Source organism: Sminthopsis crassicaudata, chromosome 2 (genome assembly GCF_048593235.1).
Source record: "Sminthopsis crassicaudata isolate SCR6 chromosome 2, ASM4859323v1, whole genome shotgun sequence".
Classification (NCBI taxonomy): Eukaryota; Metazoa; Chordata; class Mammalia; order Dasyuromorphia; family Dasyuridae; genus Sminthopsis; species Sminthopsis crassicaudata.
Window position 1 is genome coordinate 616,787,118 of NC_133618.1, and position 25,542 is coordinate 616,812,659.

The 25,542-nt window shown below is 37.8% G+C and overlaps 2 protein-coding genes across 3 annotated transcripts in view; one reads left to right on the plus strand and one right to left on the minus strand.

The window, feature by feature from the left end:
• The window catches only part of ZNF488 (zinc finger protein 488), a 77,892-nt gene extending 57,639 nt beyond the window's left edge, over window positions 1-20,253 (minus strand). The window contains exon 1 of the mRNA XM_074285247.1: window positions 20,142-20,253. The gene's annotated coding sequence lies outside the window, so the exon portion shown is untranslated. The remainder of the gene's footprint in view (window positions 1-20,141) is intronic.
• Window positions 20,254-23,302: 3,049 nt separating this feature from the next.
• The window catches only part of ANTXRL (ANTXR like), an 83,623-nt gene continuing 81,383 nt past the window's right edge, over window positions 23,303-25,542 (plus strand). Inside the window, exon 1 of one of the 2 annotated variants that reach the window (XM_074296146.1) lies at window positions 23,303-23,671. In XM_074296146.1, the coding sequence (XP_074152247.1) occupies window positions 23,493-23,671 (179 nt within the window). In that variant the 5' untranslated portion in view covers window positions 23,303-23,492. The remainder of the gene's footprint in view (window positions 23,672-25,542) is intronic. The other variant, XM_074296145.1, reaches the window with a different exon arrangement.

Genomic DNA, 25,542 nt, shown 5'->3' on the forward strand with positions numbered 1-25,542 from the left:
TATCAATACTTGTACCAATACTGTATATACAAAGTATTTAAATAAAAAGTAGTTCAGAAACTTCAGTAGGAGGTGGAAGGACCAGGAAAGACTTTGTGCAGAATGTTTCCCAAACTGTATTTTAATGAAAGCCTTTCTATGAAGGGGAGATAAAAATTCAGCGTGTTCTGAACATAAGAAAACATTGTAGAAAGAGGCCAAAAATGGAGATATAATGTCAGGAATGGAGAACAATGAGAAGGCCAGATGGACTGGTTCAAAGAGTTGAGTAACATCCAGTAAGAGTAAATATAGGTTGGGACCAGGTTGTAGAGTGTTTTAAAAAGCTAAATCAAGGACTTTAGATTTTATCCAAGAGGCAATTGGAAATCACTGGAGTGGGTTGAGTAGGGGAGTCACATGGCAAGGTATGTGCTTAAGGAAAATTACTTTGGCACTAGTTTGTTGGATAGAGATTTGTATGGGGTACAATGGAAGCTGTGGCCATAATACAAGTGAAAATTGATAGAGCCCTGAACTACGGTATGGAGAGAGTGAATCAAACCTGAGATATGTGATCAAGGTAGATACAGCGAGAGAGTTGGCTACTGAGTAACTGATTATATGTCACTGGTCAAATTCTGTGTGTGTGTGTGTGTGTGTGTGTGTGTGTGTGTGTGTGTGTGTGTAAACAGCAGAAGAAGCTAGATGGGGTAGGATAATAGTTAATTGTTGAGAACCATGCCTATCAAGGGATGGTTCGGTTCTCCAAAGCCTCTATAAAGTCCTTCTACCAAAAACAAGCCAGAGATCCAGCCTAGGTGACCCAATTCTCTCTGATACTGTCCTCTAAGACTAAATAAAGTCTCAAATTTTACCTTCCCTTTTTCCTTAATATCATTAAATTCCAGGATATATTTTTGCTTTCTTGACCTTTATCTGGGCCTTTTGTAATTCAATTGGTTCATTGTTAGTGAGATTCTGTTCAGTATCAGGGTAGTATAAATCATGATCATATCTCACCTGGTCTAATGCAAAAGTATATTATTAATATCCTAGTTTCCAAGCATTGCTCTCAAATCCATCCTTCAAAAAACTGCCAAATTTTATTAAGAGTGTCTGAGCATGTATCTTCCATTGCTCCCTATCATTTGTAAGATAAAATGCAAATTGTTATGGCAGCTACTTGCTAATAGCTGTTTCCTTTCATGTGAGAGGATGATACAAGGATTTTGGGAGGCAGTTGCATTCTCTGACCCCTTCCCTCTTGCCTTTAATTTATGTCATTCCTAAGTCACAAGCAACATCTGCATCAGTAAATCTGTTAATATAAAGGCTGATGACTTTGTTCTAAAGTGTGTTACATCTAGAGGGGCTTCAGAGAACGCACCAGTCCCTGGTATGGTCCTCAACAGTCTTCTACAGATAATATATTGGACATGGAGTCAGGAAAACCAGAATCCAAATCCAACCTCAGACACTTATTAGCTGTATGACCTGGGCAAGTCACTTAACACTGTTTGCCTCAGTTTCCTCAACTATAAAGTAAGGATAATAATAGCACAAGGCTGTGAGGTTCAAATTAGATCTTATATGAAAGCATTTTGTAAATTTTAAAATGCTACATAAATTGTAACTAATACATAAATGTACATATAGGTATAAGTATAAATACAAACATTTATTGCTTATTTATCATTAGAAAATTAGCAGTATTGCAAAGAATGGGCACCTAGTAAAAGAGCCCGAATAAAGCTTATTTAGTAGCAAATATCCTGCAAGCAAAAGCAAACCTTTTCAAATCCTTGGGATTGGTCCTGACACATCCCTACAGACATTATAGGTAGTAGATAAAGTATTGAGCTTAGGATCAGGAGGACCTGGGTTCAAATTCTGCCTCTAACTCTAGCAAAATATTACTCTGACAAAGTCACTTAATCTTAGGCAACTCTATAAGACTTCACCACAAAGTCTCCGCTGCCTTATTCAAGGGAACTTCTACACCAAAAGTTTCCAAAGCTGATAAAAATTTCAAATTCATATGTAAAGTTCTGTTATCTCCAGAGACTGCCCATCTGCTCTCTGGGAGGAGATCTGCTGTCTCTGGAGACAACAGAACTTTACATATTAGCATCCACAACTTGGGGCAAGGACTTTTGCTTATCTTGACAAGGACTTATTCTGAGCCCTTCAGAGGAGCTAGACTGGACCTTCGCAATTTGGTGCCCGAACAGGGACAGACACGATCCTGATTCCAGTGGAAGAACCTCCAATTTAGATTCCAGTGGAAAAGACTTTCTGATGCAGAAATAACCGTGAGTAACAAGGAAACTTTGTTAAAGATTAAGTGAGCATTCTAATAGACAAATAAGGAACTTACCTTCTTAAGGGCTAAACCAGCAATCTCTTATAGCTGAAATGGGGCAGATGTTAGCTAAAGACATTCCCTCAACCTCAGCCAACTCAGCCCCAGCTCCAGCCCCACTCAGGAGTGGTACCATAGAGAGTATAATTAAGATAATTGAGGAGCAAAGTTTACTTGTAACCTGGGTAAGATTGCTAAACTCTTGGCTGCATTAAGACACACATCCCCTTGGTTCTTAGAGGAAGAAAAAATAAATGTAGATAACTAGAAGCTAGTGGGACTTGAAATGAAAGAATTTCATCCAAAAAAAAATGGGCCTCGTTCAATTTCTGCAGAGGTATTTTATATCTACAACGTAGTTCAATTAGCCTTAAACTATCGAGCAAGTTGTAGGAGAAAGAAAAGTTTTAAAAATGAACAGAGGAGGAAGTGTGAGGAAAAAAGGTAAGATCAAGATCTTGCCCAAGGGCAAGGGGATTTAAATAAGGAATTAGGGTGTGATGACTCTGATTCTCTTGAAGAAGCTTCAACCCCACCTAGAGAGCAGATTATTGACAGGCCCACATCTACTCCACCTTCAGGGGTGGAGGAAGAAGAAGGAGGGGAAGAGGCAGAAACACAAACAGAATCGCCTGTGAAGCAGCCTATGACAAGATTAGAAAAAGCTATGTTTAAAGCTAAGAGAGAAGGACAGGACATAAGTGATTTTATACATGCATATCCTGTAATTGAAGAGATTGACTCAGTAGGTCAAAAAAGGAGAAGATATGCACCTTTAGATTTGAATAAAATTAAAGATTTGAAAAAAGGTTGTACCCTTTATGGGGCTACATCAGTTTATGTTAAAATGTTACTAGATGGTTTGTCTTATGAAGTCCTAACCCCGAATGATTGGAAATCCATAGCAAGGACATGTCTAGAACCTGGAGAAAATTTATTATGGCTTGTGGAGTTTCATGAATTATGTAAAATCCAAGTCAGATGCAATTTGGAAATAGGAGTTAACACACAATTCACTTTTGAGCACTTAGCTGGTGAAGGTCAGTATGGAGAGAATTTGGAACAGATTAATTATACCATGACAATATATGAACAAATTGCTAAGGCTGCAATAAAAGCTTGGGGTGTCCTCCCTGGACAGAAAGATCGCGGAGAGGCTTTCACTAAAATACAGCAACGTCCCAATGAACCTTTTGCAGATTTTGTGGGACATTTGCAAACTGCTGTCAAAAGAACTATTGTAGAAAATGCAGCTACAGAAATAATGACCAGACATCTGGCTAAGGAAAATGCCAATGAGATTTGCAAAAGAATTATATGGGGATTAGACAAAGATGCTCCTTTAGAGGAGATCATAAGACGATGTGCTACAGTGAGAACAAATGCTTTTTACAACCGGACTATGATGAACATGGAAAGACAGGGTCCCTCCTGGCAAGGGACTTCTAGAGAAATTTGTCGATGTTTCCAATGTGGAAAAATTGGATATCTAAGAGCTCAATGTAGATATGGAGACAAAGTGAGAAGACAGGGTGAAAGATGACCTAAAATTCCATGTCCAAAATGTCACAAAGGCTTTCACTGGGCCTCAGAATGCAGATTGACCCAGGGAAATGAGAAGTGGGGCCCAGCTCCAAGATATCAATCAAAGGATTGGTGGGGCAACTGAGGTTACACCCAAAGAGCCTTTAGAAGGTCAGGACTCTGATGTGATCTATCAGCCGAAAAGCAATCACATGGAAGAAAAGGATTACCTGATCAGTCAGCCAAAAGGCAATCAGATTGCCAATCAGATTGCCTCTTCTGGGGAAGAGCTTAATGTTTAAAAGGAGCAAGTTCATTGGTAGAAGTAATCTTCCCACAATCCCTTGAATTATCCCATGCCCATTCTCTGGGAGGATAAAAGAGAGCTGCACTCTAGAGGAGTAGTCTATTCTAGGACAGAGTTGGTGGCTCTCTACAGGAAGAAGAATCTGGCCGAGAGATTGAGTTGAGACCGCAGATCTCCTCCCAGAGAGCGATCGGTAGTCTCTGGAGACAACAGAACTTTACACTCATATATGGTAGTTTTTATTCTGTAAATAGTTTGTTTTTATATTTTTGTTTGCATTTTGTCTCTCCCATTAGATTGTAAACTCATTAAGGACAGGATCTGTCTTTTACCTCTTTTTATATCCTCAGTGCTTAATACAGTGCCTAGTAGTAAATGTTGATTAATGTTGATTAATTCATTTTATACCCTAATAAATATTTTTTTAATATTTAAAGGGTGAGTCTGCTTTTTCCTTTTGTTATCAGAAATCTAAAACACAGTTAACAAATCAAGATAGTGTTTACAGGCAACAAGGAAAGCTACATATCATCCAGCCTTACTAGCAGTACAATTTGAACGTTTTGTCTATATGAAGTTAGAATTATAAAATATTTTCATACAATGAGATCTTCAAGATCATCCCTAGATGAAGAATTTGATGTCCAAAGCAATTAATTGAATCCCTTGGATCACAAAAGGTCAGTGCAGAGTTGAAACTAGGACAGATCTTTGATGTGGCTTCTGTAATGTTCATAAAGAGGGGATTGAAAAGAAGTGTTTTCCAAAATTTAGTTGGTTGAAATATGATGCTAATGAGGCAGATAAATCTGTGGACTAACTAGTTGGCTTTTCTGTATTTAGGAGTTACAAACAGTACACAGCCTTCACTCTGCTGGTTAGTAGCCAAAATGCCTTTGGTTACAAGGAAATAGCAAGGCGAAAGCATGCAAACAGAATTACAGTCACAGGAAAGTCATTACCACTACTAGAAAAAACAACGGAAAGAGTATACATGTTCTTCTGACTGAGTCCAGCTGTGAGGATATACTCTGGTTCATAACTCAACAAGTTTGAAGGTCCTAAAGGGTAAACACTGGAAAGGCGAAGACTTTTCAAGTGCATAAGAAATATTCCACACCTTGGAAAGGATTTGAAATTTAAACAATTCAATTTCAAATGTAGAGGCCATCTGGACCATTAGTTATCTAATGGTATCCCAGGGAAACTCTGAGTGAACAATCCGCTTGACCCAGCTGAGTAGCAAATTGACCCATATTGCTTTGGGAGGAGCCAACCCAGTTTAGCAACTAAAAAAATTATCTGTCATCTTGGGCTCCCACTTCACTGAACTGTGTGAGAAGCCTGTAGAGAAACAAAGTCTATCAGGTTGTTAAGATATGAGTTACCTTGGCAACTATACATATACCTCACTACCACTGAGTTTGTATTCACTCTCCCCCTCCTCCTGATTCTGTGTATTTGTGGGAAAATGAATCCCAGGTTATATGGGGAAATACTCTGTGATTAATGTTCTTGCTATGCTATTTGAATAAATACCTTTACTAAAAATCGAATTTAATCTACTGACTTTTCAGTGGAAGCAGAAGCATATTGATGGGAACTTGTAAATTTTAGGAAGACAGCTATTCATAGTAACACCAAAACTCTGAAAATACTATAACATCATCTTCTAGGAATACAAAATCTATATTGCTCATATCAGCATTATACATATAATTTCTACAGTAATAAATAGATATCAATACTTGTCATCCAGGGGAGGGAGTAAAGAGAAAGGGGGGGGGGAATTTGGAACACAGGATTTTGTAAGGGTCAATGCTGAAAAATTATCCATACAGGGCAGCTAGGTGGCATAGTAGATAGGGCACCAGGCAGGAAGACCTGAGTTCAATTCTGAACTCAGGCACTTAACACTTCCTCGCTGTGTGACCCTGGGCAAGTCACTTAACCCCAATTGCCTCAGCAAAAATAATAATAATAATAATAATACAGGTGTCTTGAAAATAAAAAGCTTTAACAAATTAAAAAAATAGATATCAATATTTAACATTCAAACATAAGTTTTCTCAAAAAATTGACCTAATTTCTAAAGAAAACCAGAAAATGGACTGCATAATTGCTCTCTAAAAACAAAAGAAAAAATTGCTAATTTTTCTCTAGTGGATTCTTTCAAAATAGAGCATCCCATAAGGAGAGTATTGTATAGAAAAATTTATTAGTAAGTCATCTTAAATGCAAAAAAAAAAAAAAAAACAAACAAATGTATCCTGGTGAGCCCCAAAATGTATCACCTCCTCTGTTTATTCTTCAACTGATGCTGACTCTGACAGGTTGAGTCTTTAGGTAAATACAACTCCTAGGCTTCTAGAAATGACTTTGTGGATAACTATGATATTCAGAAAATAGAGAATGAGACCCTACCAGTGGCTTCCCCCTAATAATTAGACTCATTTAACTCTTAACAAGAATAACACTGGCAAAGTATTCATTTCGAGAAAGGAAGGAATTACTTTCCAAGGGAAAAACCCTTTGCCACAATATTCCATGAATACACATAGTGTCCATTGGTAGGGGTAGAGTGGAGTAATATTACCTGACCATAGAATGAAAGGGAGGTACAATTTAAGGAAAACATTTGCCAAAACAACTTATAATTTCAGGCTCTTAATATTTCTCTTTTTCTGAAATGTTTTCATAAAGGTCACTGATGGGCAAGATATCATGATAAATGAGTCACTCTCCTACTTACCTGGGATGATTTTCTGTAGAGCACAGTATTTCAGTAATAGAAGCCAATTTCTATTAAGTTAAGTTTCTGTAAGTTCAAATGCTGCTGAAATTATTTAAGCAGGTTACTTGGTGACTGGACGATTACTCAAATAGAATCAATTAGATTGCTATGAAATCTTTTTATCTCTTGGCAGAAAGGAGGAAAAAGCTAATTCCTCCATTATACAATCTCTTTTAATTCAGAATAGCTTTCCTCAATGAGAAACTTCACCTTTATAATTATGACAATTTGCTCTTCATAGTTCTCAGATTCCTATCGGGTTTTATATAGATAAGTAACTGGAGACAAAGGTATTAAAGCAGTCTGTGTTCTGGGACAAGGTTATTTTCTTATGGTCTCTTCATAGCAAGTGAGCTATTCAAAGCTCAGGAATTTTTGAAGATATAAAATGCCTTCTTTGCATCTGAAAGCCTTTCCTCATTAGAATTCAACATGTAGGCTCTTTTTGCTACTTTAACTTTGAAACAGGACAGGGTCTAAACAGGACACATCTATACTTGCTCATAGTGCAATATTGTACAGGTGCTGGAGTATCCCCTTGAATTGATGATGAAAATTGTTATATCTTTGCAAGTACAAAGGAAATCAACAAAAATTGTTGATTACATTGTTTTATTGTTAATTTGATATCTTTTCTTTAGGAAAAGTTAGCCCTAACCACTAAGCCAGCCAAAGATCAATAAATTTAGGAAAGAAATAGACTGATAGAACTTTATCATTTAGTTGCAGATAATTTAGAAAAATAACATATTATAAGGGTTTTTAAAAGACTGTTCTTATAGAAAGGAGGGTTGACCAAAGGCTGTTTCCCCTTTGCAGTTGGAGAAATGTTAACCAGAGGTTAAATTCCTCTTTCCCAGTAAGCTTCCAGATTATAAAAGGTACTACCAGTAAGGCAAGGATTTCTAGGATAGGATTAAGAAATCCTAGGAGAAGTTAATTAGTCAGGCAACCTGCCTTGTGCAGTTGAATTATATTCAATATATATTCTATAATTTTGTATTCCTGTTTTTGTTATGGAAATCAACTTTGTAAGAAACAAATCCAAGATTGCAGAGTAAAAGCAGGGGCTCCATAAGCTCTCTCCCCAAACCCCTCCAAATTCCTAAATAATTCTAAACAGATTTTAGAGCACCAGAATACACAAAATAACTGAGTGGAGCAACTTTTCAGCTGAAGACAACTTAGATATGCAGCAGAAAAGGTCTATGGCACCAGGGAAGGAACCTTGCATTGAGCCTTGGGCCTGGCCCTGGTCCCAGCCAATGCACCAGTGAAGCAGGAGTGGGACCTGGGCCTCTGAATCAGTGGCAGTATTGGTAATTTCTAGACATCTCAGTTCAGAAACATCAAAGACAATTTGGAAGGTCAACAGAAAAGATCTGTCAGTACGGTGAGAAGGCCTTAGGAAACCAACTAACCAGGAACAAGTGTGGGAGGAGATGGCAATTGCAGCTTCTGGAAGACCTCTGCTTATAAAAGATCTTTTTACTAGCACTGAGGAAGGAATCTATGGCTTTAGCACACTAGAACTTACAGACATATTAGAGTAGGGATTTCTCACACTTCCAAGGGCAAAAAAAAAAGAGTGCTTGTAAGCAGGTCCCTAGAAAGATCTCTGAAAGCAGCTGCACAAAACTCCTAAGATTTGTAACATTATACGCTCCACTCTGGAAACAGAGACCTACATTATCAAAGAGTTAACAGTCAGGTAATAAACTGGGAAATGAGAAAACAACAGAAAAAGATTCTAATGATAGAAAGTTACTCTGATGAAAAGGAAGATCAGAAGAAGGTAACAAAGCCAAATCTCCCATATCCAAAGTCTCCAAGAAAAATAAGAATTGGTCTCAGGTCATAGAAGAGCTCAAAAGGGGTTTTGAAAATCAAATAAGAGAGAGAAAAAAAAAAAAAAACATGGAAAAAGACTTGAGAGTGGTGCAAAAGGAAATACAAAAAGCTAATGAGGAGAAGAGTGCCTTAAAAAGCAAAATGGGAGGGGCAGCTAGTTGGTATAGTGGATAGAGAACCAACCCTGAAGTCAGGAGGACCTGAATTCAAATCTCACCTTAGACACTTAGTGTCTCCAGGCTGTGTGACCCTAGGCAAGTCACTTACTCCCAATTGCCTCAACAAAATCAAAAACACAGAGACAACAACAACAACAACAACAACAAAAAGCAAAATGGGCCACATGGGAAAGGAAATACAAAAATTCAAGGAGGAAAATAATTCCTTGAAGTTGGAATTGAACAAATGAAAGCTCGTGATTTTATGAGAAACCAAGCAACAATAAAATCAAAAAGAATGGAAAAATTAGAAAACAGAAATCATATTTTGTCTCTGACATCTTAAGAGTCAGGTGACTTGAGGTAATATGTAAATGGTAGCTTTGTAAATTAAATTATAGATGTTCAGTAACTTTATATTCAATTTCCTTTTATTTCAGATAATTAATTTTAACAGTTGGCACCCCAATAGGACCTGAGGAACTGACTCCATAAGTGATCTCCAATGAATTTCCCTGAGAGCTTTTCCAGTCACCAAGGGACTTCTCTTCAGGAGACCACTTTGAAGGCCTGGACTCTCAGTCCAGAATCTAAATTCTTCCAAACTGAGGTAAGCCTATATTTTGACAAGGAAACCCCCCAAAACCACAATTTTTTTTCTCTGCAGAAATCAGGCCTAATTTAAACTGTGTTAAATCTTGTTATATGTTCTGTATATAACCATTTTGTGAATGACAGAACTAAATTTAGAAATAGTAGGTTCCTTCTTTTATATAGAAAGGGAACTTACACAATTAAGAAAAATTTTAAGAGAATGGAAAATCTGGGCTGTCTGATTTGAGCTTTGTGCTAATACATGGTAGCAGGAAAAAGCTTTTGCTTTTTGGAAAACAGGTAGCTTTTCCAAGCATTTGTTGTTCTATGCTTTTTCCTGTCATCTAATAAACCAGAGAAAAAAAGACTGTAAAAAGTAAAACTTTTCAAAAGATCTTCATAAAAAATAATCTCTTTTCTCTCTGTTTCCAATACTGCAACTGAAGGTTGCAGAAACAAAAGACAGATTTTAAAAAACCCCAAACAACTATTTAATAAATTTGTTTTGCTTTATTAATCATAGAATAAGTTCAGAAGAGATTGAGTAAAATTCATCAAAATGTTAAATTAAGAAAAACTAATGTAGGAAAATTAGAATAAAACTCACAACACAAAAAGAAACACATTTGCTAAATCTTAAATTCAATTAACCAATTTTAAATCTAAAGTTTTGGGATATCATTCTATGAAACTGGCTTTAACTTTAGCATAAATTAGAAGTATAATTAAAACTATACTTAAAATTGATATGAAGTTATTGCAAAGAATTGTGAGCTTTTATTTTTAGAAGGCAGAACAGGAAGATTTTAGGGCATTTTCAGATTCCAAAAGAATAAAAGTAGAGTTGGAATTTATTTGCTATCTATTGATTACTGTCTTTAAACAAACAACCTGAAGGCACTAAGGGAGCCCTGATTTGGAGTCTCAGATAGTAGATGAATCCCAAAGTACAAAAAGCTTGTTTTGAAATCAAGAAACAACTAAAAGTAGGTGAAATTTAATGATACTACTGTGATTTAAATCAAATTTTTAGATAGATTAGAAACACAATAAAACTATTAAAATCAGTAGAAGTGAAAATAAGTTCAAAATTATGTTTTGGTAGAATTTCAATAAGTAAAGCTATAGAAAGTTAAGATAAGGGGCAGCTAGGTGGCGCAATGGATAGAGCACCAGCCCTGAATTCAGGAGGACTTGCGTTCAAATCTAGTTTCAGACACTTAACACTTCCTAGCTGTGTGACCCTGGGCAAGTCACTTAACCCCAGCCTCAGGGAAAAAGAAAAAAAAAAATAAAGTTAAGATAAGAATTATTGAAAATAGAATTAAACAAGAATAGAGCATTATAGGAAAGTATAGGAGAAAATTGAGCACATGTACACCTAAAATAAGGTGCAGACATTAAAAAATATATAAAGAATATATGATTTATAAACATCAGTATTAAAAACCAGGAATTTTGAAAAAACAGATTTATGTAAATTATTTCAGGATGCTTTTTGCTTTACTGTCAAATATAAATTAAAGTATAATATTGGGCCATATTTGAAATCTTGGCAGTTAATGATCCTTATGATAGTTAAGATTTTTAATTATTACTATTAATAATTATACAGCTATATCTCATTTAGGTGGATTCAAAGTTAAATTAATATTCATTGAAAACCATTGGGAAATTAAATAAGCTAATAACCTATGGCATTGGAAAATATCAAAACTTTGTAAAAGGAAGATACAATTGGGAATGAAGCTCATCAGTCAATAACACCAAAATGGAAGTTGATTTTATACAATGCTATTAAACTATATATTGAGAAAGGAAGGCAATTTAAATATAGATAAAGAATTTTCAATATATAATAATTTGTTATAATGAGAGAAGTAGCAGAGACCCTTTAAAGTACCAATCTCTGTGAAGTTACTGTGCCATTGTTGGGACTTAGCCATGAAAAAGAATGAATACTTTTCCAGTATAAAAGTGGTTAACTTTGAGATAAGTGTCTTCTCCTCCAAGATGATCAATAAGAAATTGAAAGGAATCTTAAACTTTGTAGTTGTGATCAATAAATTGTATATTTAATTTATAAAAACTATACTTTTTTTAAGTTGGAATTTTTAAGCCATAAGGAACCAAAATTATAACATATTGTAATTAATAGTCTAATAAAAATTTGTGCTAAAGTGTAAAAGATGAAAATTAAATTTATAGGCAATCTTGGAAATGAATTGGAAGTAAGCTAGAGGAATTAAGCAAGTAAGAGAAAGAAAGAGAAATGTTGCATTAGTTAACAAGAAAGATCTGGTTTTAAAGAGTTTTTATAAAATGAAAGAAAAGATGAAACTAAGCAAGTAGGGATAAAAGAAAACTGGGTAGAGTTTAAGGAAAGATAGACAGCATGAATACTTGGCTTAAAAAAAAGGAGTTAAAGTTTTTTAAAAGGAAATTTAAGGAATGGTTTTGAATTCTAAGAAACCAAGAAACTAAGAAAAAAAAAAACTTCTTAAAAGAGAATATGGGGAATTTAAAAGAAATTCCTTAAGATACACTGCTAGGATAAAGTTAGCAAAATGAAAGGGATTGGTTTAGCTCTTTGGATGATTCAAAGAAATAAAGAAGCAGATATTGGAGCTTGAGGCATCACCATGAGCTTTTTAAATATAAATCCACTAAAATAATGGACTCGTGAAAAAATGAGATCTGGTTATTGCAACTAGTAATTACAAATAAAAATTGATTAGGTTAAAAATTTTATAATTGTAATATCTTAAGAATTTGATCAGTCTTTTTATGTACAAGGTAGTAGAAGTAGTAGTAGTAGTAGTAGTAGTAGTAGTAGTAGCAGTAGCAGTAGTAGCAGTAGTAGTAGTAGTAAAAAATAATAATAATAATATCTTCTAGGGTTGTGGAAGGAATTAAATTATTCTAAAAGTGGATAGTGTGACTAAATAATATATAAACATTGACTATTGTTATTGGGTTTTAGACTACTGCCATCAAAATAATCTAAGAATGAAAATTTAAGATTTTATCTACCTAAATAGACATTCTTTAGGTTTCTAGGTTTTTTTTTTTTTATTTTTTTGTTTTTTTGTATTGTGGAATTTGGAAAAATATTACATTAGAAATGCAAATTCTCTTTTAATTAAGAAAATATATAAAAATTGTTTTATAAAATTTTTCTAACACATTGCAAATAATTTTAGAAATACCACTTTCTTCTTGAATCATTATATGAATGTGATGATAGTCTTTGAAAAAATTATAATGAAATGCCTTTGCCTTAACTTCTTATGATTTATTAAGAGATTTAAAAATCCCAATTCCCAATCCCAGGTGTGATCTGAATTTGTAACTGTACTTGAGTAAAGTTACTTTGAAATGGACTAAATTGATGCCATTTGACTAAAGTAAGTTTAGTATCATATGAATTTGACTGCTAAAATATAGAAGTTTTTTTTTAAAAACTAATATTCAGTGAGCTAATTTTCCTCTAAACTAGGCTCCTAAAGGGAATGACTTCAATCTTACATTTATAACTGTCCTAAAATGTGAATTAGCAAGTGGCTCAAATAATAACTGAGAAATTAAAAATCAAATATTCTAAACTAGTACAGAAAGTAGGCCTCGGAAATTTTTTGAAGTAAACTTTAAGAACTAGAAAAAAATGCTGTCCATATCCAGAGAAAGAACTGATTGTATCTGAATATAGATTGACTCTTTTTTTAACATTATTTTTCTTGAGGAGTTTTTTTTTTTTTGGTGGGGGGATGAAAATCTATGTTTTCTTTCACAACATGATTTTTGTGGAAATGTTTTGCATAACTTCACATATGCCTTCAAAAAAGGGAGTAAAGGGGAGAAAGTCTGTAACTCAAAGTTTTAAAAACAAATGTTAAAAAAAAGTTTTACATGTAACCAGGAAAATAAAAATATTAAATATTAAACATCAAAAAAAACTAGAGAAAACCCTGGCATGTGGTTATACACTATATATAAATGACCTATTATTACCTCTTTAATTGACAATAATAATTCCATACTGTATAACTCTATACTGGGTTTTAGATGTCATTGAATATGATTAATAGAATGCCAAAAGATATAGGATAAATGACTTTCCCTGTAACATAATTTTAAATGTTGTCATCTTACTTATAATAATATTAATGTTTTATATACTTAATATTAGGCATGCAAAATATTTTCTTATAAAAAAAACAAGGTGGGTTACTTCCTTTTAAATGTATCAGTTACAAAATCTGACAAATGTTAGAAAACTATTAATATTTAATGAGATATTTTTTTGCTTTAGATTAAGAAAATAATAAAATGACTTACTCTTGGGAGAAAAGCTTAGTAAAATCCTCATAAGACATCTTTGTGAGGTTCCTTAGGATCAGTTTTGCTGTGACAGTTATAAAACTCTAGTGTTGCAGTTTAAAGAATTAGAACCTCTCCCAAAGTAGGAAATTTATGAACTAAATCTTAAATAATAGGTGAATTTCACCTGAGATCATTTAGATGATCATGGGTATATCTGTTAATCATCTGTAGTAAAGTTACATTTTAAAATTATAGCTTTTTATTTTCAAAACATATACATGGATAATTTTCCAACATTGATCCTTGCAAAACTTTGTGTTCCAAATTTTTCCCTTCCTTCATCCCATCTCCTCTCTTAGATGGCAAGTAATCTAATATATGTTAAACATGTTTTTTAAAATGTGTCTAATCCAATATATGCATACATATTTATACAATTATCATGCTGTATAAGAAAAATTAGATCAAAAAGGAAAAAAAATGAGAAAGAAAACAAAATGTAAGTAAACAACAACGAAAAGAGTGAAAATGCTATGTTGCGATCCACACTCAGTCCCCGCAGTCCTCTCTCTGGGTGTAGATGGCTCTCTTCATCACAAGATCACTGGAATTGGCCTCAATCATATCATTATTGAAAAGAGCCACGTCCGTCATAATTGATGTTCTTATAATCTTTTTGTTGCTATGTAAAATGATCTCCTAGTTCTGCTCATTTCACTCAGCATCAGTTCATGTAAGTCTCTCCCAGCCTCTTTGAAATCAGCCTGCTGGTTGTTTCTTACAGAACAATAGTATTCCATGATATTTATATACTATATAAAGTTACATTTTTAAACCAGATATTCACAATGTATAAACTAGTATTCATAGAAAACTCCGGAATGTAGTATTTCTGCTGCTTGCCCAACTTATCCAATATTCAGTCAGCTTGCCTCTCTAACATACTCTATGGTAGCTGCTCCTTTCAACTTTCTCAGTGGGTTAAAGTTTTTCTAGAATTTAATAATGATTTTTATATTGGCAAGCTGTATTCTGAAGCCCACCTAAAGTGGTCAAGTATTTTCTCCTCCCTTTATCCTATTTACAGAACAGACCAAGGGGGAAAGTTTAAAATTCATCTTGTATTTAGTTATACTTTAGATCATATGTACATGTGTTAATAAATACTATATGAATTTGAACCCAGATTATTGATTATCATCACATGAATATAATAATTATATGCTATCTTATCATGTGATTAACAATGTTTTTCTATTTAAGACGGAATCTTATGGGATTTTAATTTGACAATTCTAAATTTTTATTTCAGGCATAAATGTTTGAGCTCTCATAAAACTACTAGTCCATCATTTAAGAAAAATGGCAACTGCTCAATAGAAATAGTGTCTCTGAACTTCCTCCAGTGGATATCTGTCCTTGGAGAATAGTTGAGGTGGGGAGAGAACTTAGGAAAACTAAAGGACACTCCTGACTCAATTTCCCATACAAGACATTTCCCCACCTTGTTATTTTTGAGCTTGGCTGTCATATCCTGTCATATAGTTGACTGTCTATAACTGTACCTGAATGCTGCTACGTCCCTGCCTTTCTCCTCTTGCAGCAAATTCCATGGACAAGGGCAAGTGTAAAATGATGTTTCATTTTTTCCATTCTAATAAACATCAGAGATAAATCCTATTAGTGAATTCTGACTAATATATGCTAATATAGCATTACTGAAGAGAAGAATCATTTTGAATTGTCCTCTGAATTACAAGTAACAGAGATCATGAAGCTTTACAATTGATAGGTATTTATTTTATAGGAGTTCATGCTACAACATCTTTTCATTATGTCAATATGATAATAATTAGCAAGAGATATGACAGTTTTCAAATTTGGATTAAGAATTTCACATGTAAAATTGTACTGATAATCATAGAGTGGAATTATTTTCCCACTTGAAGCATCTGTCTGATGATTTGAAGAGAAAGTGAAAAATTCATTTTCCAGTTCAGGTCCTCATGAAATTCTCTGAAGTTTCAAGTGAATTTTGCAATCTTAATGATTTTTCTTATAACTCTTTTGTATATTGAGTTTCTATTAAGTCTTTCTACATGTTTTTGGAACCTGAGAAGATGTCTCTTCAGAGCTATCCTAAGAACATAGCTTACTTATTTCAGAAGTGTACATATGTTGCTTTTTACAATTACAAAGCAGGCTGAGAAAATTCTACTATGAGGCTTCAGTACAGAATAGATCTTTGAAGTTTTTCACCTGTATTAAAGATATCTAGTGAACCTGTAGAACTCTGTTCTCCATGTGCCATTACTTCTGTACCAATAGGGATTGCCCCTTGAAAATTTTGTTAATATGCTGGTCATGGTTAATAAAGTTTTAATCTACAAACCTTTTAATATAATACAGATTAAATCTAAAGATTTAATCTACAGACCTTTTAGGGAGACAAATTGTTAAAAACCTAAAGGAGTTTGATTCTCTACTCAAGTGATCCATGAGAAAATTATTTCCTTATGAATCAGATGGAAACCTAAAAGAAAATCAATTAGTATTGATTACTTTGATTTATTTTTAGTTTGATGATAGGATTAAACTTCTTTTTTTAGGAAAGCCTTGTTCTAAAAGCTGAGCCAGACTGAAATAGATAGTCTCTTAAGTCTACGTTACTTATAGACTTAGTGAATAAATTGGTAAGATTTTATCATTTAGTAGCAGACAATCTAGAAGAATACTATAATCATAACTACCATTATAAGGGTGGTTTGGGGTTTATTTCTTTGTTTACAAAAAGGCTGTCTCCCTTTCTAGCACAGATGGGTTTGACCAAGGCCTAAGTGTCCCTTTTTGGCAGCTGGAGAAAGGTTAGACAGAAGGTAAATTCTTCTTTCCCAGGACACTTTCTGGTATTTCTAGGGAAGGATTAACAAAGTCTAGGAGAAGCTAACTAGTCAGGTGACCTACCTTATATCCAATTGAATTATGTTCAAAGCAAATTTCTGTATTTTTTATCCTTCCATTATGTTATAAAAATCAGCTTTGTAAATTTTGTAAAGGAGTCAGGTGATCTAATTGGGTGCAAATTTTACTTTGCAAATTAAATCATAGATGCTCAGCAACTTTGTCCTCAGTTTCCTTTTATTTTAGACAATTTTAACAAAGATTTGAATGAATTATGCCTTGATAGTGCCCAGAATCGACCATGTCATATTTCCCTCCGTTCACTTGCATGTCATGGCTTCATCTCCCTGAGGTCATGGTCCTCTTTGAGAAGTAAGGGAACAACAACATGGTTGCTGTGTGAATATGTAAGAGAGTAAATCCCAGACTTATGGGAGGGAGATGTTCTGTAAGCAATCATTTTGATTAATTCATCTTAGTATATGCTTTTGCTTTGAGCTTATTGTGTGTGTTGAATGACTATTAAAGGGAAGCTCACCAATAGGGGTTCATAAGTGATAATTTAGGAATATAAAGTCATCGCGTCAATCAACAAACATCCTAGTAAGTGCTTAGTATTTCATAGAGACTGTGGTAAACATTGGGTGTCCTGTAAATTGTGGGAAAATAAATACCAGCAAAAAGATAGCTCCTGCTTTCAAAGAACTCAAATTCTAATAAGTGAGATGACACAAAAAGAAAACTAAAAGAGGAAGAAGCAGGAAATGGACCCATCAAGAAGGGATGGTGTAGGAGTCCAGGGGAGAGTAGTCTGATGGAAATGGAGAAATGGCTCCCAGTGTGCTCATGTCAACATGAGTATGGAACATGCGACAACAATCACCCCTTAGGAGAAGGACAAATTAGTGAACGATATATATGGCCTCATTTGAAGTTTACAACACCCACTGAAGGTGGCTCCTGCAGCCAATCAACAAGCCCAAGTACTCATGTGCCAGGAACTGTGGTAAGCCCTGGAGATGGGAAGGAAGGAAAAATCTCTAAGCTCTCATTCTCATGGTATTGTTATCCCCATTTTACAAAAGTAAACTCAGGTTAAATTGTCCCTAATCACAGAGCTAGTTCCCCAGAGGCAGAAGCTGAATCCTTTCCCTTATTTCTCTGATTCCAAGTCAGGGACCATTTACTACCGCCCTATCCCACCTAAAGTCCTAGCTAGAAATTCTGAAACTTGCCCAATTCATACAAGTAGCAGATACAAGTAGTCAGGAGCCAAATGAAGAAATTCAGATTTTTGGATTACAAATCCAACACCGCGCTCCCTCTCCTGACAAATTCACTTCCAAATTCAGATAAATGGACTGATTTTGTGGGCTTTAAAAAAAAAAAAAAAATGCAGCACCTCGAAATGGCCGGTGTAGACAAGCTAAAATTGCATTCACAATGGAGAGCTCTTCAAGCTGACCGGAATAGGAAAAAGTTATAACAATCTCTACATCGCAACTATTTTTCTTAATCTACAAAGGAGAAGTGGAGAACCATTGCCCAGATGAATTCCTGAGGTTTCTCCTTCTCTCCTTCCTTCCACGCCTCCGCCCTCTTTGCCCTATCCCCTTGCTCTCTCTTCCAGCCTGCTTACACTGAGTCCCTGCCCTTCCCAAGCGCTCGCTTTGGCGGCGGAGCCGGGTTCTCTCGGAGGATCAGCCCTGCTTCCAGATGTTCCAGCAGGGAGGGGGCGAGGCTGGAAAGAGAGAGGCGCCAGACAAAGCGGAAAGCAGAACGGACCGCTCTGCTCAGGGAAGAAACGCTCTTTGGGGGGCTGCCGGGATGGTGAGCCTAGAGTTAGTAAATTCACCTCCTCACCAAACCTCTGAGCATTCTCCTTCCTCGCGATCTGACCCGAGGTTTAGAGCAGAGGTTCTCAGTATCTTTATACTATCAAAAATTAGTGAGGATCTGTCCAAAGAGTTTTTGTTTATGTGGATTTGTATTTATAGACATTTACCGTATTAGAAATAAAAACTAACTTAGAATGTGTAGACCAGAGCCACCAGGATTCTCTGGACTACACTTTGAAAACGACTGGTTTAAAGAAAGGACTGACAGGGACAGAAATTGAGACTGAGGAGAGGTAACATTTTAAGGGGAGTTGGTAGAGCTTGGCAATGAGGCATTCAAGGCTGAGATTCTTTGCAGCCGATTAATTTTCCTCCCTCTGTCCCAAAGCTCAAGAATTCCGTTTTCCCCACTCTTGCTCCAGACAAACCACTAGCTCCCGGTAAGAGGTCTAGTTCTGTTTATAGCCCTTCGCTGGGTGAGGTCACCCTGGAGCTAGATCGAAGACTGGTCTCTGGCAGACGAAAAGAGCTGCTGCCTTAACTTTCAACCCCAAATCTCCAGGCAACGAGGCTGGGCGGAGAGAGGGAGCTAGGGGTAGACTAGTGAGTGCTAGTACTACTACTCCCCTCCCCTCCCCCTGGGAACTACATCTCCCAGGAGGCTGTGCGATTAGTCTTGGAAGTTTGACAAGGAGTAAAGAGAGAAGAAAAAAGCAGAAGAAGGGAGGAGATAGTAGCGAGAAGTCAGCAGAGAAGCAAAAGGAATAGGAAAAGGAGGAGAGAATGGAAAAAAAAGAGAAATGATGTGGGAAGAGAGAGAACATGAAAGAACTGGAAAGAAGAAAAAGATGTAGAAGAAAAGAGGGGAGGGAGATTAGTAAATAAAGGAGAAGGAGGCAGAGGAGAGTGGGAGGAGAGAAAGGAGCAGAAGCAAAGGAGAGGGCATTATGGGAGAGATGAAAAGAAAGGAAAGGAGAAAGAAGAGGAGGAAAGGGGAGGAGAGAAAAACTGAGAGGAGGGAAAGAAGAAGATAGTAAAATAGGAAGGATAGAAGGAGCAAGGGATAGTGGGAAATGGAGAAGAGAAGGGAGGGGACATTATGGAAGAGAGGAAAGTAAAAGAAGTGAGAAAGAAAAGAAGGGAGGATAAAATAGTAAGAGTAGAGAAAAGAGGAGAGAATAGGGGAAGGAGAAAAGAAAAGGATATCATGGGATCAAAGAGAAAATAGCAGGAGGGAGGAAGGCAGAAAAGGGAAGCTGAGAAAAAGGAGAGGAAATCATCAGGATCACCCTTGTGTTGTAATATCTCTATTAATATCAGAAGTATTACAAACAGCTCACTAGAAGGGCTCTGAAACAAGGCACATTGTAGTGTATATTGCACTGGATGAAAGGAAAAGTACCACACACAACATATTTGTGTTTGTATCTAAAATTTGCCCTGATCTCTCACCCAATGGAAATTTGGCCTCTTCTTTTGAGACCAATAATTCAGGAGAATTCCCTACCTGATCTTCCATGGCTACACTCCAGTCCCCAGACTCAGTAAGTGGCAGGAAAGGCTATTTTACATGTTCTGACACATCTCTTCTGCCACCCAGAAAATAAATCTTTCAAAATTATTCCACATGGGTTCTCCCTCCTCCCCCTCTCCCATTGAAATGGCAAACCAAACCAAAATGCAGCTGTTTTTAAGGCACCTCCTTAAAGCAAGTTGAAACTAGAGAAAAATCTAATGTGTTAGTAATTTATTATGATTCCTGCAATTCACATTCTCCTCACTTGGTATACTTCATACTGATGATTAATTAAGAACAACTGACATTCTGTGCCTTGTAGGAGCCCAAGGAAAGCCAAATATACAACTCTTTAGATCATCCAGAGTATATATAGTTAAGTGAGAACACGCACTTTCCTCTCCTCTATCCCCCTACTCAACCCCATAAAATTGTTTCCCTCCTGGATTTCACTGCTATCAATCAAGTAAACAATTTTTGTTGCCACCTGACAACTGTTTCAAAGGTGCTCGAGTTTCTGCCAACTACTGAAGACTCAGAAAGGAATGTTATTGCCCCCCAAATCTTTGCTATAACCAAATGAGTCACCACCAAAAACATGGTTTTGTCAGTGGAAATGACACTGAAGAGGAATTATCAACTAGCCTAGCCACTACCAAAGTCTATAAAGCCTTCTATCTTATTTGCAGCAGGAACCTCCAATGTATGTTGCTTCCCCCATTAGTATGGGAGTTACTGGGAAGCAGGAACTGATATTTTTCTATTTGTAACTCTAGCACTTTGGACATAATATCAATGGTATACTCAGAGCAAGAAATACATCTCTAGGAAATAAAATTTCTTTTCCTTTCATTCTGGAAGAATTCTAAACAATAGACTCCTTTCTGTAAAATAATACACAGCAGCCACAACGCCGTTATGTAGATAGATATTGAGAAAGTTCCTTGACAATAATAATAGCTAGCACTTATTTAGTATTTTTTAAGTTTTGCAAAGGCCTTAACAAAATTTCATTTAATCTCCACAACCACTGTGGGAAGTCGGTGATATTTTCATTCCTATTTTATAGATGAAGAACTGAAACAGCCAGAAGTTAAATGACTTAAATGTAAGAGTTGGTAAATACAGATTCATAGATGCTCCTAATAAAATGCCTGTCTCCCAAAGCAAGAAACCCATTTGGCATAATTTTAGCTGTGTACTTATATCAAGGGCCCTGGGACTGTGCAATAGACTTGGACCAGAGAAAAGGGAAGGTCAAGAAAAGGGAAGGTTCACATATTAAAGATATCTGTCTAAAAGTAGAAACAATTTACAAGTCAAAGAAAAGAAAAACTATATTCATGTGGTAGAGTTCATAATTAGCCACAATAAAAGAAGGAACAAAGAAGAAGTGGAGGAAAAGATTCTGATAAAGAAGCTAAAAAATCTATAATTTAGAGGTCATGTAGTTGACCTACCTCACTTAACAAAAAAGGTCATCCAAGGCCAGGGGGAGTTAATTTAACTTGCCCAGAGTCAGTGAAGAATCTGGATCAGGCTTGAGGTCCCGAGACCCTCAGCCTCCTCCTCTTTCTACTACCTCAAAGTTAATTTCTAATGTCAGATTCCTAATTGGAGAGGGGTTGGTGACCTCTGTTCTTAATCTCTCTAGTATCCTGTGATATACTCAGTGATTCCATTCCAAGCATAAACTTCACCACAATTATCTGGCCTTCACTAAGCATTAGCTGTGATTGCTGCTGTTGTGAATCATAACTAGGATCACGGGACAGGATTTGTTGTGTTTTGTTATTCTTGTGAATGGTTTCCATACTTAGCCAAATGTTGGTATTTATCTGTTTATTAAAAGGAATTCTTTTCTTGTTCTTCTTCTTCCTCTTCAGGCAGGAATCTATACAAAGTCTAAGTGTGGAAATTCATGAAGCTGCCTCTTCATTCTTTGAAGGGGATGCCAAGGAGTCTAGCAAGCAATACTTTGGTTATGATACTATTAATTTATCTTCCAGAATATCACCTCCAGGATATCGTTGCTTTAGGAAATGTGGGGTTACATTGGTGAGCAGTTTACATAAACACGCACACACACACATACACATACAAAATAGATTATTTCTCTTCCCCTTTACCCTATTCTCTAAATTAGACAGTGCAGTTCTTTTCTTCATTATTGGACCATAGAGTCCAGAGCTTCTAGGTACTTTAAAGGTGACTTAGTCATCTTTATACATTATTGTGTATGCAATACACTTCATTACACAGATAAGGAATCGTTGCTTAAAAGAGGAAAGTGACATAGGTCACAAAGGTAGCAAATGGCAAAAAGCAGAGCCGACATTAGAATCCAGGAGCTCAGATCTTCAAACCAGGTGCTTTACATCACCATCAGCTCCATCATTATGATCATCATCCAGTCATTACTGGATCTTTACAAACAAGTATCACATCTGATACGGAATGTACACACACTACTGGGGCATTAGTTGTGCCGCAGGGATGGGGAAATGCGCAGCGGAATGAGGAGACCTCGTGGAAATCTGGGGTCTACGCCCCAACTCCCTCTGATTTCTGCAGGCTTCGAACTTCATGGACGACTGTTGTTTGTTTTATTGCTTCGAAACAAACAGAATTAACAGACATAAGGCGGAAAGTGTAGTACAAGAAACTCATTTGGCCAGCAGATGAAGTCCTGGCAGGCCAACTATCCGCAAGCTCCCCCCAGAGCACACAGAGGAAGCCAGTGTTTTGCAAAGGCGCAGCCGGAGAGAACTTTCCTTGGCCTCCAGGCGAGCCCTATTTAATTCTTAAACTTTCCCTTCAGCACATACAGCATCTCTCCCGCAGTCTCCATGATGATAACGGGAGGGCAGGCTGGCAGTGTTCTGGAAATTGAGGTTGGGGGGCGCTTGGCTAGCGGTGATTGCCGCTCTCCCCGAGTCTCCCGAGCCCCTTGTTCTCCTCCCGGAACAGGAAAAGCGGAGCTCCGGATCCCCCCTCTTCCAAGCCATCCATCCCGGCGCGCATTGGACGGCAGGGAGGAGGAAGCCAGCCAGGGCTGGGCTCCTATCACCAAAGCCAGCCTCCTCTGCAGAGGCAGGGATGGAGGAGGGGAGGAGGAGATGGGAGGGGGTGAGGGGGTGAGGGCGGGTTGAGGTGAAGCCGCCAAAGTCGTACATCCCGGCGGCAGCGCAGAAGAAAGACCAGGGACCGCAACGGCGTGGGCTGGCTCCGCGCTCGCCGCCGGACCATCGCAACTTTGTTTCCCCTCGAGGTCTGTCTGCGGGAGCCCGGAGCCAGCCAGCCGAGCTCCACAAAGTTACTGGAAGGGGGCGGGCGGGGGGAATGGGGGGAGGAAAAGCAAAGAAAATGGCGAGTCGTGGGGCTAAAGTACCGGGATCAGCTCCCTTCTTCTTGCTGCTGCTGTTCCTCACTTGGAGTTGTGGCTGCGCCCAGGCGGAGGAGGAGAAGGAGGAACAGCGCTCCTGCCACGGAGCCTTCGATCTCTATTTCATCTTGGACAAGTAAGTGCCAGTTCCAGCCCCCGGCTCGGCTCGCGCCTGGACTTCCACAGGGGAAGGAGGCAGGAGCTCCTGGGACTGATCGCCAGGGCAGCCCCCTTCCCGACTCCCTATAGACACAAAGAGCCCTGTGAAAGGCACGGCAAAAGCCAGGCGGGCATTGCTTCGGAAGGAACACAGTCCGGACCCTAAGGGAGGAAAAGAGCCTGGCCATCCCCCTCCCCATGTACCCGGGAGCCTAAGCACCAGGACGGACACAGAGCCACGCAAATGAAGCGCTCTCTCTCTCTCTCTCTCTCTCTCTCTCTCTCTCTCTCTCTCTCTCTCTCTCTCTCTCTCTCTCTCTCTCCCTCTCTCTGTCTCTCTCTCTCTCTCTCCCTCTCTCTGTCTCTCTCTCCCTCTCTCTGTCTCTCTCTCTCTCTCTCTCTCTCTCTCTCTCTCTCTCTCTCTCTCTGTCTCTCTCTCTCTCTCTCTCTCTCTCTCTCTCTCTCTGTCTCTCTCTGTCTCTGTCTCTCTCTCTCTGTCTCTCTCTCTCTGTCTCTCTCTCTGTCTCTGTCTCTCTCTGTCTCTCTCTGTCTCTCTCTCTCTCTCTCTCTCTCTGTCTCTCTCTCTCTCTGTCTCTCTCTCTCTGTCTCTCTGTCTCTGTCTCTCTCTGTCTCTGTCTCTCTCTCTCTCTCTCTATCTATCTATCTATCTCTGTCTCTCCCTCTCTCTGTCTCTTTCTCTCTCTCTTTCTCTCTCTCTCTCTTTCTCTCTCTCTCTCTGTCTCTCTGTCTCTCCCTCTCTCTGTCTCTCTCTGTCGCTCTGTCTCTGTCTCTGTCTCTGTCTCTCTCTCTCTCTCTCTCTCTCTCTCTCTCTCTCTCTCTCTCTCTCTCTCCCCTCTCTCTGTCTCTCTCTGTCCTCTCTCTCTGTCTCTCTGTCTCTCTGTCTGTGTGTGTGTGTCTGTCTCTCTGTCTCTCTCTCTGTCTCTCTGTCTCTGTCTGTCTGTCTGTCTCTCTCTCTCTCTGTGTGTCTGTCTCTCTCTCTCTGTCTCTCTGTCTCTGTCTGTCTGTGTGTGTGTGTGTGTGTGTGTGTGTGTGTCTCTGTCTCTGTCTCTCTCGCTGACACAAACATAAACTAATATCTGCAGGCTGAGATACACGGACACAGACTCATTAACATCCAAGCACATGGGTCAGGAAAAGGCAGAATTAGTTCCGATGTCTCTGTGACTCGACGGCACCATTAAGTTTTTTCAAAGACTAACCCAGGCCTTAAAGGCCAGCCATGTCTAAGGCTCAAGGATAGGAGACATGTGTTAAGTTGGAAAGTAGAGACTATCGGAATTGAGGCCCAGCGTTTCCAAGTCCCCCCCCCCACCCCTGCCAGATGGGAGGCACCCTCTCACCCCGGGCGCAAGGCCCTTGAGGACCTTCCGTGGGCACCTAACTTTTGTAAGTTCGGGGTGCTTGCTCAGGCAGAGCCGAAGGCATCTTTGGCCCAGCAGCGGCTTTGAGCTGCTGTGTTGAGGGGGTAAATGGGGTGAAAGGCTGCCTCCAGGGGGTGGGGCTAGACCAGATGTTGGGCCAAAAAAAGGCCAGTAGTTACAAAGGCTTCCAGAGGAAAAACTGGTACCATTAATCTAACCAAACAGGCACCAAGAGATTCAGCTACTGAAACTTCTTTGTTTGCAGAAAACAGAGAGCCCTTAAAGCAGAATCTGTTCACTTGTTGCTTCCAGCTTTAAACCTTCTAAACTGGATAATTCTTTTTTTTTTTTAAATTTTTAGGGGAAAAAAACAAAAAACAAAAAAACAAAACAACCTAGTCCAGTGGAGTTTTCTTTATGCCTTTTACTAGAGCTGGGACTAAGGGTTGGCAAGATGGGACACTGC